The 14,064-nt window shown below is 27.9% G+C and overlaps 7 protein-coding genes across 7 annotated transcripts; all 7 read left to right on the top strand. All coding sequences in view use genetic code 12, as the record gives it.

The window, feature by feature from the left end:
- Positions 1–1,971: 1,971 nt before the first annotated feature.
- Positions 1,972–2,409, top strand: KGF55_003065 (uncharacterized protein; the record flags this gene model as incomplete). Its single annotated transcript, XM_051757818.1, has 1 exon — positions 1,972–2,409. The coding sequence occupies one exon, from the start codon at positions 1,972–1,974 to the stop codon at positions 2,407–2,409; it is 438 nt and encodes a 145-aa protein (XP_051614506.1).
- Positions 2,410–3,065: 656 nt separating this feature from the next.
- On the top strand, positions 3,066–3,404 carry KGF55_003066 (uncharacterized protein; the record flags this gene model as incomplete). Its single annotated transcript, XM_051757819.1, has 1 exon — positions 3,066–3,404. The coding sequence occupies one exon, from the start codon at positions 3,066–3,068 to the stop codon at positions 3,402–3,404; it is 339 nt and encodes a 112-aa protein (XP_051614507.1).
- A 94-nt stretch (positions 3,405–3,498) lies between these two features.
- Positions 3,499–4,173, top strand: KGF55_003067 (uncharacterized protein; the record flags this gene model as incomplete). The annotated part of the gene is made up of 1 exon (XM_051757821.1): positions 3,499–4,173. The coding sequence occupies one exon, from the start codon at positions 3,499–3,501 to the stop codon at positions 4,171–4,173; it is 675 nt and encodes a 224-aa protein (XP_051614508.1).
- Positions 4,174–5,436: 1,263 nt separating this feature from the next.
- AAT1 (aspartate transaminase) lies at positions 5,437–6,747 on the top strand (the record flags this gene model as incomplete). Its single annotated transcript, XM_051757822.1, has 1 exon — positions 5,437–6,747. The coding sequence occupies one exon, from the start codon at positions 5,437–5,439 to the stop codon at positions 6,745–6,747; it is 1,311 nt and encodes a 436-aa protein (XP_051614509.1).
- Positions 6,748–7,956: 1,209 nt separating this feature from the next.
- BUD14 (protein phosphatase regulator) lies at positions 7,957–10,797 on the top strand (the record flags this gene model as incomplete). The annotated part of the gene is made up of 1 exon (XM_051757823.1): positions 7,957–10,797. One exon carries the CDS (start codon positions 7,957–7,959, stop codon positions 10,795–10,797), a length of 2,841 nt encoding a protein of 946 aa, XP_051614510.1.
- A 329-nt stretch (positions 10,798–11,126) lies between these two features.
- On the top strand, positions 11,127–12,092 carry KGF55_003070 (uncharacterized protein; the record flags this gene model as incomplete). Its single annotated transcript, XM_051757824.1, has 1 exon — positions 11,127–12,092. One exon carries the CDS (start codon positions 11,127–11,129, stop codon positions 12,090–12,092), a length of 966 nt encoding a protein of 321 aa, XP_051614511.1.
- Positions 12,093–12,290: 198 nt separating this feature from the next.
- On the top strand, positions 12,291–14,063 carry KGF55_003071 (uncharacterized protein; the record flags this gene model as incomplete). Its single annotated transcript, XM_051757825.1, has 1 exon — positions 12,291–14,063. The coding sequence occupies one exon, from the start codon at positions 12,291–12,293 to the stop codon at positions 14,061–14,063; it is 1,773 nt and encodes a 590-aa protein (XP_051614512.1).
- Position 14,064: the final 1 nt, after the last annotated feature.

Below are 14,064 nucleotides of genomic sequence, written 5' to 3' on the forward strand. Positions count from 1 at the left end.
GGAATTAATGAGTGGTAATCACAAGTCTTGTTTTAAGCAATTTGCATATATTGATTAAGACTTTGAATCCCCTGGGAGAAGATTATCATTGTTGAATTCATTAACCAATATATAAACAGTAATGGAAGTACAAGTTTTGAAATCTTGCGAACCCCATTTTGTTTGTTACGAAAATGAAATTCGATCAATGACCCTTTAAAATGGCTTGGCCAGTGCAAGAATTTCATATGATTTGCTCAGAGTTACGTGAGTTATTCAACTGAAATTTGAATTAGCTTTGCAAGTATTTCTTTCAGAGTGAGGAAACGTTTGAGTCAAATTATTATAACTTTCCAACTGAGAATAAATTTTATATTTTCGTTACATCATTTGGTTTAAAGTAACACAATCTTTATATTTCGTACAAAAGAGATGCAATTATTGAATAAAAAAATCATGATGAATCAAAAAATCATGATGAATCAAAAAATAAAAAAAGTTTGACTCACAAATTTTAAAAGGTCCTATCCAGATTCGAACTGAAGTTATCCGGATCAAAACCGAATGTGATAACCAACTACACTATAGGACCTTTTTGATGGATGTGTAAGCAAGTTCACCTAAGATCCCCTATTTACGTAGAATAATAAGATAATAATAAAATAATAATAAATTGATAATAAACTGAAACAAATAAATAATCCGAACTTAACTGAGGTTCCGAATCTTAATTGTAATTGATTATCGTAATTAATGAGATGATGATGATATAATTATTATAGGTGTTTGAATGACGTTGATTAACTATAAATAACTATTTATGATTTGAGTTGTTGAATAAACTTATGATTTAACTTGGAGATACCCTCCTCTATCGCATTCCTAATCCAGAGGATATTCAATCCTTTTTATAAACTAAATTTATCATTGACTTACACAATAGTCAATCTTCCTAATTAATGAATAACAAAAACAAAATAGTAATATGTGTTGTCCTCACAGTATGCAATTTCTAATATAATATCTTTAGTTACTTGATTTGGATTTTTCCAAAATATTCAAACTAAATTATTTCTTATTGTTCAAACAAAATATGAAACAATATCAATAACAAACATCTGAATAAAGTAATTCATAAACAAAACTTTAACTTATCATAATAATAATCTAAAATAAACATTCTTAGTTAAATCAACTTTAATAATTCTTAACAATCTAATTTCTTAACTTGCATAACTATTTTGAATTCAATTAAAAAGGGAAAAGCATAATCACTTATTCTAATCTCATTATGTAATCTATTACGAATACCAACAAGATCTGAACATCAATATCCTAACAGGATGCACGTAGTTTAGAAAGTACAGATAGAAAAGTTATACGACTCAAATAATATTTGCAGGAGCAGAAGCAAGAGCAGTATTTAAAATGAAACAATTGTAAACTTTATATCATTTGATAGATGTTTTTAGGTTCTTCCATTCAAGTTCAATTGAACCAACAAATGCAACACGGGAGAGAGTAGCAAAAAGAAGATTAGATAGATTTTTGGTATCATCAAATATCGAACATCAACTTATCACCTATAAAAAGTTAAAAGAAAGAAGAAAAATTTCAACACACGATATAATTTCCTTTTCAATTAAATCAACAAACAATTGGGAAAACCTAGATTCAGCGTACCTAAACAACTACTACAAGATGAATTTGCAAAACAACGGTTAGAAAAATTTGACATACAGGTAAATGATCCTTTAAAAGAATGGGATTTTAATGTGAAATTATTAATAAATGAAGCAGCTCACTTAAAAAACTAGATAACAGAATTTATCATCTTCATCAACGATATAACCCAGAACCACAAACACAAAAAGTCAATAAAGATGTTAAAGTATTGAAATATAGATTTAGAGGCAATAAAGAATCAAATACAATTTTCTTATGCATAATGAAAATAATCAAATGGTTTAAACAACTGAAGGTATGTTACACATGGCTACTGAATATTGGAGAAAATTATATGAAAAACCAGTTGATGCAGAAGCAGAAGAATTCTTTATTACCAATTTTGACAAATCAATAACTGACGATCAACGAAATGAATTAAAACAAAGTATCACTTTGGAAGATTTATATGAACATTTGAAAGAAATCAAAAAATCAACCACCCCAGGTTCTGATGGAACTACATATGAAACTATCTATATTTTTTGGGACAGATTAGGTCCATCATTGACCAAGGTAGCTAATGCAATAATGGAAAAAGGAAAACTACCACATTCAATGAAGCAAATTTTAATCAGTCTAATACCCAAAAAGGATAAAGTTTTGAAAACAGTAGATAATCATAGACCTATTTCAGTAATCAATTGTGGTTTAAGATTGATTTGTTCATATTTTGAATCTAAACTTCAACCAATAATACAATGACTAATTCTGAAAGACCAAACTGGTTTTATTCGGGATAGAAACATCAATGACACAATCTATACAATAAGAAAAGTATTAGATAATCAACAACAAATTTCAAATTCTCAAGAATTATTCATTAGTTTGGATTTCTTTAAAGCATTTGATTCCATAAAACACATTTTCTTACACAAATTGTTAAAGAAAATAAATCTTGGGGAAAGGGCCATAAATTTTATTATGGCTTCAACTACTCAATTTCAAGCAAGTATACTAATTAATAACATACAAGGCCCAATATTTAAATTACAAAGAGGAACACCTCAGGGAAGTTCTTTGAGTCCTATACTTTTTGTTTTGGCTCTCGAAACACTATTATACAGGTCGAAAAGTCATTACAAGGAACAAACGTACATCCTCAATACGGTTTTAGTCAAAAACATGCAAGTTTTGCAGATGATGTTATTATATTCTGCAAGGACAAAGAAGATCAATCAAAAGCCTACGAGTTGTTCTAAAACTTTGAAAAGGAATCAGGACTAAAATTAAACGAAAAAAAGACCAAGGTAATTTATTATCATCAACAACAATCCACCACACAAATTGAAGAAAATTTTAATCTACCGTATAAAGAAGAAATACTAAATAGAGAAACATTCAACCATCTCGGAATCCAAATGAAAGACCAAACAACAACTTACAATCCTTGGGAAAAACATATTCAACAAATATCGGGGATTATTCAATCTGCTCCAACACATGATTTGAATGTTATGTTAATAGCAAAATTGATGAACACCTTTATTTTCAGTAAATTATATTACAGAGATTTGCATACCCCGCTAAGGAATTATGAAATAGAAGAGATACATCAGATTATTGGGAAGAAATTGCCTCAAAACATGGCAATAACAAGAGCTCAAACGCCTCGAGAATTGGGGGGATTTGGATTAATAAATATAGCTAATCAAATATCCAAATTTACAGAATATTCACGGAAGAAAGTAGTAACATAATTGACTACTTGAGATTAATGTTGCAGGTTAACATCCAAAAAGCAATGAACGAGCATATCTCACCCAGAAATTCAAATCAGCTTCATATATATCCATGGTTCAACTATTTAAAACAACTTCCACCATACTCTGGGGTCTACCATTCAGTCTAATTCAACAGAAAGTAGAAAGTCTCTTTGGTCATGTAGAGAATGCCTGGTTTACAGCATGGTTTAATACTACAAAATTTAGAAACCCAACTGGAACTAATAAGATGTCCTCATCTCATTCGAAGACTACACAAAACCTAATTGGAGCTCCACACCCAGAACAACTAGAAGGTATGTTAGATCTAGAAGAGAAAAACATAAATTGGGACTCTTTCAAAAGAAATTTCAAAAAGATTGTCAAAAAGCTAGATACACCAATAATCCCACATGGATGGATGCAACAAGACGAACTGAGAGATACTGCAGAGGCAAATTGGAAAGTTTTCTGGAAAAATTTGGCTAAAGAACGAAAAAGTCCATTGGGATCTTTACCAACATATCACCTACTTGTATTGGGATACTATTCACACTATCCATTATACCGCAATTCAAGAAATACTCCATGCAAATTCTGTGAGGTACCAGCAAAAGATTCATTGAAACCTCATGTATTCGAAAACGAAGAAACACAACAGTATCGGGATGATCAACATATAGGAACAAATCCGGGAATGAAGTTTATCATAGGAAATCCAAGATTATCAAAATCAATAACTATCTTGAAAAGGTACCTTATTTAGTATGTTTTCGACGGCATAACCGAGACCAGCCTTGAAAAGGCAAGATGAAGTTTTGGTTAAGTTTGAAAGTAATGCAAGATAGATATTGATAATCCTATAAGGCACATTTTCGATGCGTTTTGATTTTTATTCCACGAATACAATGACTTAAGGCACCATGTGCATCAGGCGCCCCTTATATAGATTAAGTTTATATTTTATAGTTATGCTTAAATGTATATTGTTTACAAGAAAAAAAAAAACAAATAATCAAATACTTAAAAAAAATCAGAAGACATGAAATGGGTAAGGTCCTATCCAGATTCGAACTGAAGTTATCCGGATCAAAACCGAATGTGATAACCAACTACACTATAGGACCTTTTTTTTGGATGCATGTAGTTTAGAAAGTACAGATAGAGTAGTCACTTGATTCAAAAAATTACGCGTTTTCACTTCAGATTGTACTAACTTTTCTTTTTCTTGGTCGTGAAGTGTAGGGCTAAAATTGTAAAAAAAATTAATTTTAGCGGTTAATTTTGATCACCATAATCTAATACTTTATAAAGATTCAAAAGACACTTTTGAATTGTTTTATACTTGAGGTATTTAAGGCTGTCACAAGGATCCATGTATATTTATGGATATCTTTGTCATAAATATATACCACAAGATCGTATGATTTCAACATGTTTGAGTTGTTTCTGAATGAATTTATAAACCGATTTCGGTTGTATAAAAATTTGGAGTACTGAATAAAATATTGTGGATTATCTTAATCATCGGATTAATTAGGAATAAAAAATTAAGCGTTTAAATCGAAGGCTACCACCCGCGCTTTTTAAATAAATTTGTAACAGTCACCTGGATCATATCTTGATTCAAAGTTTTATCGAGTAAGACAAACCTAAGATGGCAAAAAGGATTGATAGAAATGAGTATAAATTGCTCAGTAAATACTCCAATTGAAGTCAATAATTTCAAAGACTCAAGTCGATAGTTTGCATCCTGAGTCATATGCTCGATGCATAAAAAAGTGGGGATTGGCTTTTGAAATATATTTTATGACACAAATTTACTTCCATTTGTCAGAGGGAAAATTATGCTAATTAAGTTAAGTAAATAGTTTAGTAGAATATATATTGAATGAAAAATAATTTAACAATAGTAAATCATTGATTTGAAAATTCTGGAAATCAAGGTTCATTCACAAATCAATTTCAAATTAGCTAACTAACAACACCTTCTACCCTTCTCATCTATTTCAAATCAATTTGCTAAACAATGTACAGAACTCAATTGATTAAACAAAATAATCAAAGATTATTAAAACTTAAAAATTTTTCAACTACTTCTTATAATTTAAAATTTAAAGAAATTCCATTAGCTCCACCAGATAAAATCTTAGGTATAACTGAAGCTTATATTAATGATTCAAATCCCAAAAAAATTAATTTAGGTGTTGGAGCTTATAGAGATAATTCAGGTAAACCAATAATTTTCCCATCAGTTAAAAAAGCTGAAGAAATTTTATTAAAAAAGGAAACTGAAAAAGAATATACTCCAATTATTGGTTCAAAAAATTTTCAAAATATTGTTAAAAATTTTATTTTTAATAATTCAAATAAAGATTCAAATGGTAAACAATTAATTGATGATGGTAGAATAGTTACTTCACAAACTATTTCAGGAACTGGAAGTTTAAGAGTTATAGCTGATTTTTTAAATAGATTTTATGGAAATAAAAAAATTTTAGTTCCAAAACCAACTTGGGCAAATCATGTTGCTGTTTTTAAAGATGCAGGATTAGAACCAGAATTTTATAATTATTATGAAACAAGTAAAAATGATTTAGATTTTGAAAATTTAAAAAATTCATTAGAATCTCAACCTGATGGATCAATTGTTTTATTACATGCATGTTGTCATAATCCAACAGGTATGGATTTAACTAATGAACAATGGGATGAAGTTTTAGAAATTATACAAAATAAAAAATTTTTCCCATTAGTTGATATGGCTTATCAAGGTTTTGCAAGTGGTAAACCATATCAAGATATTGAATTAATTAGAAAATTAACAAAATTAGCTAATGAAAATAAAATTCCTACATTTGCATTATGTCAATCATTTGCTAAAAATATGGGATTATATGGTGAAAGAACTGGTTCAATTTCTATAATAACTCCAAATAAAGAAGAATCAAAAGCAATTGAATCACAATTAAAAAAATTAATTAGACCAATTTATTCATCTCCACCAATTCATGGTTCCAAAATAGTTGAAATTATATTTGATGAAAATTCAGGATTATTACCAGAATGGTTATCAGATTTAGATAAAGTTGTTGGTAGATTAAATGATGTAAGACAAAAATTATATGATAATTTAGATAAATCAAATTATAATTGGGATCATTTATTAAAACAAAGAGGTATGTTTGTATATACTGGTTTATCACCAGAACAAGTTAAAAAATTAAGAGATGATTATAGTGTTTATGCTACTGATGATGGTAGATTTAGTATTTCTGGTATTAATGATAATAATGTTGAATATTTAGCTAATGCTATTAATGAAGTTATTAAAGCTTAAGTAAGTAGTAAATTTTAATAATCTTTAAATAATTGAACAGAATCAATAAAAAAGTCATTATTTTTTTTATAACGAAATTGTATTAATAAAGTAGGAAGATCGATAAACCAACAATAAATCTTTATATTTACGAATTGTAAATCTTGCTAATTATAGATTCATTAAAACAATCTTGTGACTCAAATCGAAATTTTTCTCCTTTGTTTTTGTATTAGCCATGTATAATTAATAAATCAATTGTTACAAATATTGATACAAAAACAAATGTGAAACAAAAAGACGCGTGTCAGTGAATCAAAATTTTTAAATTTTAACATTAATTAACCACAAATTTCTAACCAGTACGGCTCATTTTTACTACCAAAGCTTTGAGCGAACAAAGCATAACAAGCTTAGATAACACAATCACCACTGCAACAAGCAACTGCATGGTTATTTGATCAAAAATAGGTTTTAGTATTTATTGAAACCCCTTACGAGGCAAATAGAAACCGAATTTGATGACTTGATAGTTACAAACCCCTTAGAAACTGAAGTTTTGAGTAATAATGATTCAAAGAATCAACTTCATCGTTCGAGACAAGTTTGAATAATTCTGTTCCTGGAACTGATGATGAGCTAAGAAATTATGCAGACTAAATTATTTATAGTCTAATGTTTCAGAGATGAATTTTTTCTGAAGTTAAGTTCGATATTGACATTACACTACATAACTTCACTTTCGAAATAAGCCTCTCTCTTTGATTCCAACAAACAATGCTTATCTTTTCCTTATTTTGAATTACTTCATATTAGCGACTAATTAAAAGGGGCATGGCTTTTGTTGAATCCACTCTCCAACGGGTGACCAAACCTGTAAAAATAGCATACTCGACCGTTTCCTGCTACCATGTCGTACAAAATTCCCACTAAATCCCGTTTCTATTGTAACATTCATTCGAAGGGTTTCCTTATCACAAACTAAATTTAACATATTATACATAATAAGCAAAAAAAAAAAATAATTCAAAACCAAACAATACAAATAATAATTTATTATTATAATAACTAACAATCAAGAAAGTCATATCATTGAAAAGAAAACAAAAAAGTATTTTAATATCACAACAACAGCAAGAGACAGGTCTGAAACACAACAAAAGCAGAATAATAACTGCTCAATTAAGTATATCATATATCTCCTCAAAAGTACTATAATCAATCGTAAAGATGGATCTACCTAAACCCAATAATAGGAGACTTGATAAAGATAAAGTAACTAATAACAACAACAATGAACGAGATAATAATAATATGCATACATCAATAGACCAAGCAGATAGGATACTACAAGAATTGGATAGAAAATTATCAGGACTGTCAACTTCATCATCACAACAAACTCAAACATCATCAGTAATACATAATCATCAATTTAATGGATTAGGTAAACATAATATACAATCTAATATATTAAATAAATCTTCACAATTACAACAACAATTGGAATCTAAAAATGATGATCAAATTTTAAATTCAAAAGATGAAATGATATATAATCATATTTTCAATCCTACTGAAATATTTAATGAGGTATCAATGAAGAATTTTAAAACTACTTTCAATAATCAGTATAATGATGACAAACTAGCACTAAATGGAGATCAAAATAGCACCAAATCTAATCTCAACAAATCTTCGACAAGCAATGGATCAAAAGCAATCGACAATTCAACAGATAATAATGGTAAACTAGTTCGAAAAAACTCATTAAATTTAACTCAACACAGATTGGAAAAATCTTCACAAGAAGAATCAAATAAAAAATCAAGTTCAATTCAAGATGAAAATATACCGCATAGATTAGAAATACTAGAAGGATTACAAAATTACAACAGTGATGATGATATTGAAGAAGATCAATTTGATAAAGAAGAAAATACACTAGAATCGAACGCAGCAAACTCACAATACGACCAATTCAGTATGGAAGATGAAGATGAAGAAGAGGGCGAAGAAGATGATGAAGATTTAATGATGACATTATCTCCACCAAGATCACCACCATCAGAATTAGATCCAGAAAAATTATATGGATTATATGATTTTTCAGGTCCTGATCCATCTCATTGTTCATTATCAAGAGATGAACCAGTACATTTAGTAAATGATGAAGATAATTATTGGTGGTTAATTAAAAAATTAACCAAGATAGAAAGAATTGAAAGAACAAAAAGTAGTGATGAAAATTTAATGAAATTTAAAAATATTGATGAATTAAGTTCAGATGAAGAAGATGGGAAAATTGGATTTGTTCCTGCTGAATGTTTAGAAACTCATGGTGAAAGATTAGCAAGATTAAATTGTTTTAAAAATGAAGAAATTGAAAAAAATTATTCCACTGATGAAAATAATTTAACTTTTAAAAAAAAATCAAGTGTCAAATCTTCAAAATCTGTTACTTTTGTCAATTTGAAAGAAATGGAAGAAAATGAATCTGAAAAGGATGACCATTCCAAACAAATAAATGGGGATGATCAAGATGTAGATGAAGTAGAAGATAACGAAAAAGATGAGGATAAAGATGAAGATTCAATACGAATTAAAATTGATAACATTTATTCTACAATGGATGATCAGGAAATACGGGAAAATCTAGATCAATTTAACATAGAATCACCAGACTTGAAAATATCGAAGTCAAATGAACAAGAAACTTTAAGTGATGTTTACCCATTGGAAACACCCTTGATAATTAACAAAAAATCATTAAATAAATCACCTGTTCAACCTACAACCAACTCAACAACATCAACAAAAATGACGACCCCCATTTTACAACAAACAAATAAATTTAATGAATCATTATATCAAAAACCAAATAAATTTAGTAATTATGACGCATTTGATGAAGTTTCAATAGGATCTTTTTCACCAGATACTCCGTTGGAACTAAAATCACCGAAGTTTAGAGATATAAACGATGTGAATAGATCTCCCAATTTAAGACGGCTGATAATTTTGGATAGGTTGACTAAAGTAACTAGTGATATCGAAGAACAAATGAATCAAAAGTCTGATGATGATGAGGAGGAAGTAACACAGTCAACAGGAAGTGATGAGCAACTAGATCAAAATGAAAATATTCAAAAGTTAAAAGATATTGATAGCGATGATGATGAAGAATTTTCATTTGATAGTTATGCTCAAGATCATTCAATTGAAATTGCAAGAAATTGCAATAATGAACCAAGTTACGAAATAGGGGAAAAGAATTTTAGTCCCGAAAATTTACCATATAAACCTGAGCTGGGCTCAAGCATAGAAGAAATTGATGCAGAAAGATTTATTGAAAACACTAAGAGTAATGATGAATCAAAATCACACACTCGACAAGATGCACAAAATTCAACCATAAATCTAATCAACAATTCCATGAATTTATCTACTTCGTCATTAACCTCAAACTTATCAAAACTTGAATCAAACAATCCTTTTAGATCAAACAAAAAAAGTAATTCATCAACTCCGCAACAACAACAAATTTATAGAACATCAACTTCATCAATAAATTACATATCAAGCGCTGAAAAATTAAGATCACCATCGTCAATCATCACCCAACAACAACAAAAGGATACTACTTATGTACCTTCCTCATCATTATCTCCAGCCGGTGCTAACAACTATTATAATAAAAATATACCAAAGAGTTCAACAAGTATAATAGATGAAGAAGTAGAAATATTAAGTGATATTGATAATGATTATTCAAATCAAAATTTTGAAGAAAATAATATAACACCATTAACAAGTATGAATTCATTAACTCCTCAACAGAATACAAATAATTCAAATAATACATTACTTAAAAGCAGTAATAAAGAAAATAGTAGTTCAATACATGTTTCATCTTCCGTATTGCTTGATAAAATTATTGAAAAAGAGAAAATAACTCCCATAAAAGAAAAACGAAAATCTAGAGCTGTTAATGATATGTTTATGCCTATTTTGGGAAAATTTGATGAATTAGCTGAAAAATTAGCTGAATTGGATGATTATTTAAGATAAATTTTGTTTCGGCTAGTAGTAAGCCAATTTTATACTTTTTAGAGAAGGATAGTAATAGTAAATGAAATGAATTTTATGAATCTTATCTAAAACTTAAGAGTTGTAGAATCTGCTCTGTAATGTGTCAATGTAAGATCTACTATTTTGTGTAATAACTATCATAAATTAGAAATCATGAGAATTACAATTAAACTCCATCATTTAAAGTACACAACAATAACGACCATTCTAAGTTATAACATATGATAAAGATACGAGCTTGAAATAGAAAGACTTAACATAGAATACTCCATACTCAAAAAATTCATGCAATAAGCTTGTTGAATAAAATGCAGCATATCAATTCTCAAAGTCTACCTCATAATCATGTATCAACCCATCAACAAATCAATTTAGAAGAAAAATTAAATGAATTTCAATTTCAAAAATATCCAACACCAGAAGAAACAATATCAAATAATAAAAATATATTATACAAACGTAAAAAATTTTTTTCAACAAATTTAAAAGAATCAATTCAATTAATTGAATTTGTATTGATAGTCATATTATATCTTCGAGATTTATCATTCTTAAAATTAATTATAAGATGTTGTATTCATTTAATTATTATAAATATTAATCCTGAAATTTTTAAATATAATCAATTACAAAATTCAAATATGAATCATTATATACAAGGAATGATCAAGATGAGTTTTAAAATTTTAATTTATGGGAATTTATTTATAATATTGTTACATTTAATTTTTAGTCCTATTAATGCTAAAAAATTTATAAATGATGGTACGGGATTTACTGGATTTTCAAATGGTGGATTAACTGTTCAATTTATTGGGGAAAGATTACCTTCAAATAGATTTGAATTAATAGTATTAGATTTATGTTGTTTCTTTGTACAATTGATACTTTTGTATATAGTTGGAATTGTTGATAATTATGAAGTATTTGGATTACCGAATCAATTAGATTCAAAGACAAGCTTGACTACTAATGAAATTGAATTAACTAATGATGGTGATACAAATGTTCAATCAACTAATATCAACGATAATGAAGATCAAGAAGAAGATGATGTACATAGAAAAGTAATTTTAGAAGAAAATGATGGATATAATGGTAATGTTCAACTACTAACTATTGATTTAATTAAGGGGATTGAAATGATTATGAATATTAAAGTTAATATATTGGATTCAAGAAGTTCTTCATCAGATAATGACATGGAAAATCCTAATAATAATGGCTATTTTGGATTCCCTGGCTCATTCCCATCAGCTGGTTCGATGGTCTAAATTATTTAAGTACGCTAGTTATATATACTCTATAGATTTGGCTCAATATTACGATTAGTCTAAATTTGAAAAAAAAATTATTTGTAGTCACATTGAATTTACTTAAACAAACTTCAAATTATTCAAAGCTTCATAAATGATCAAACAATTATATCAACATTGGTTATATCTTGAATTAACCATATAGATAAGATTATTATGATTGGTAGTGATCTCTATCATATCGTTATTGACTTTACAAATACAAACTTTGATTATAGATTTTCAAATATTGAAATTATTGAAATTGATATAAATCTTGATCAAACATCAATGAGTTCTGAATCTAAATTTTCAACAAGAACCATAGAACCTATTAAGGCTAAATTAATAGGTGATGGAGTAATACGACTATTTAGAGAGTTTTATGATGATGACAAAGAAGAAGAATTCCAAAAATCAACGCAGGGTGATGATACAATGTTGGCAATTTTAGCTATTCCTACATATTTTACAGCTACTGATCTTTTAGGATTTATTGGAGAATCATTTATAAGTTTTATATCACATATAAGAATTTTAAAAAGTGATAAACAAAATAGATTTATGGTTTTAATAAAATTTAGAGATGTTTTAAAAGCAGCTCAATTTAAAAATCAATTTGATGGGAAATCTTTTAATTCAATGGAACCTGAATCTTGTCATGTAGTCTATGTTAGATCAGTTCAATTAAATTATCCAACTGAAGGAGAAGATGAATTAAAAAGTTTAATTCCCTTTTTATTACAAGATCCATTCACTTCAAATGTCGTAGCTGACAATTTAAAAAATGAAGCATTGATAGAATTACCAACGTGTCCAGTTTGTCTTGAAAAAATGGATTCAAGTATGACAGGATTATTGACTATTCCTTGTCAACATACTTTTCATTGTCAATGTTTATCAAAATGGAAAGATGATTCATGTCCAATTTGTCGTTATTCACATAAATTAACAAATTTATCAATTATAAAAAATCAAAGTAATAGATTTTTAAATAGAAGAGAATCTATAAATTCAAGTTTCGAGGGTATTGAACATAATAATAATACGATAAATGAAGAAGAAAATGAAAATTGTTCGGAATGTTCAGAAAATACAAATCTATGGATCTGTCTTATCTGCGGGAATGTAGGTTGCAGCAGGTATGCGCCGCAGCAACATTCATTAAAACATTTTGTTAATACAGGACATTGCTTTGCAATGGAAATATCAACAAGTAGAGTGTGGGATTATGCAGGAGATAATTATGTTCATAGATTAGTTACAAATGAATCTGATGGAAAATTAGTTGAATTACCAGATAATGAAAAATCAAGTAAATATTCTAAATTTCTTAATGAAGATATTGATAAAGTTGATGCAGTTGGATTTGAATATTCTCAATTATTGATTAGTCAATTAGCTAGTCAAAGAGAATATTATGAAGAAATTATAAATAATAATTATAATATTGATGGATTCAACTATTTTGAATCGAATAATAATAATAATAAATCGGATATAAATAAAAATAATATTTTAAATCAAAATAATGCAAAATTTACAAATTTAGAATCGAGAGTTGAAGATTTGACAAATAAATTATCAGATCTAACAACGAGTTTAATACCTTCATTGAAATCTAAGATTCAAAGTAAAGAAGAAAAACTTCATAAAATAAGTATTGAATTAAATACACAAAATTTATTGAATGAAGCATTTTCTAAGAAGATTGAGCATTTGAATTTGACTATCGATGAACAAAGGAAACAAATTGAAGAATTGAAAATTGAAAATGAAGGATTAAAAGAAACAAATAATGATTTAATGTTTTATTTAGATAGTAGTCAAAAATTTGAAAATCAACCAGATGATGTTAAACAAGGTACTGTAGTAATCCAGCAACCACCATCATCAACTAGTTCATCAAAAAAGAAGAAGAAAAAAAAATCAACAGCAACCAATAGTTAAT

The sequence above is a fragment of the Candida pseudojiufengensis genome, assembly GCF_024610245.1.
Source record: "Candida pseudojiufengensis strain CBS 10847 chromosome Unknown scaffold4, whole genome shotgun sequence".
Lineage (NCBI taxonomy): Eukaryota > Fungi > Ascomycota > Pichiomycetes > Serinales > Debaryomycetaceae > Lodderomyces > Lodderomyces pseudojiufengensis.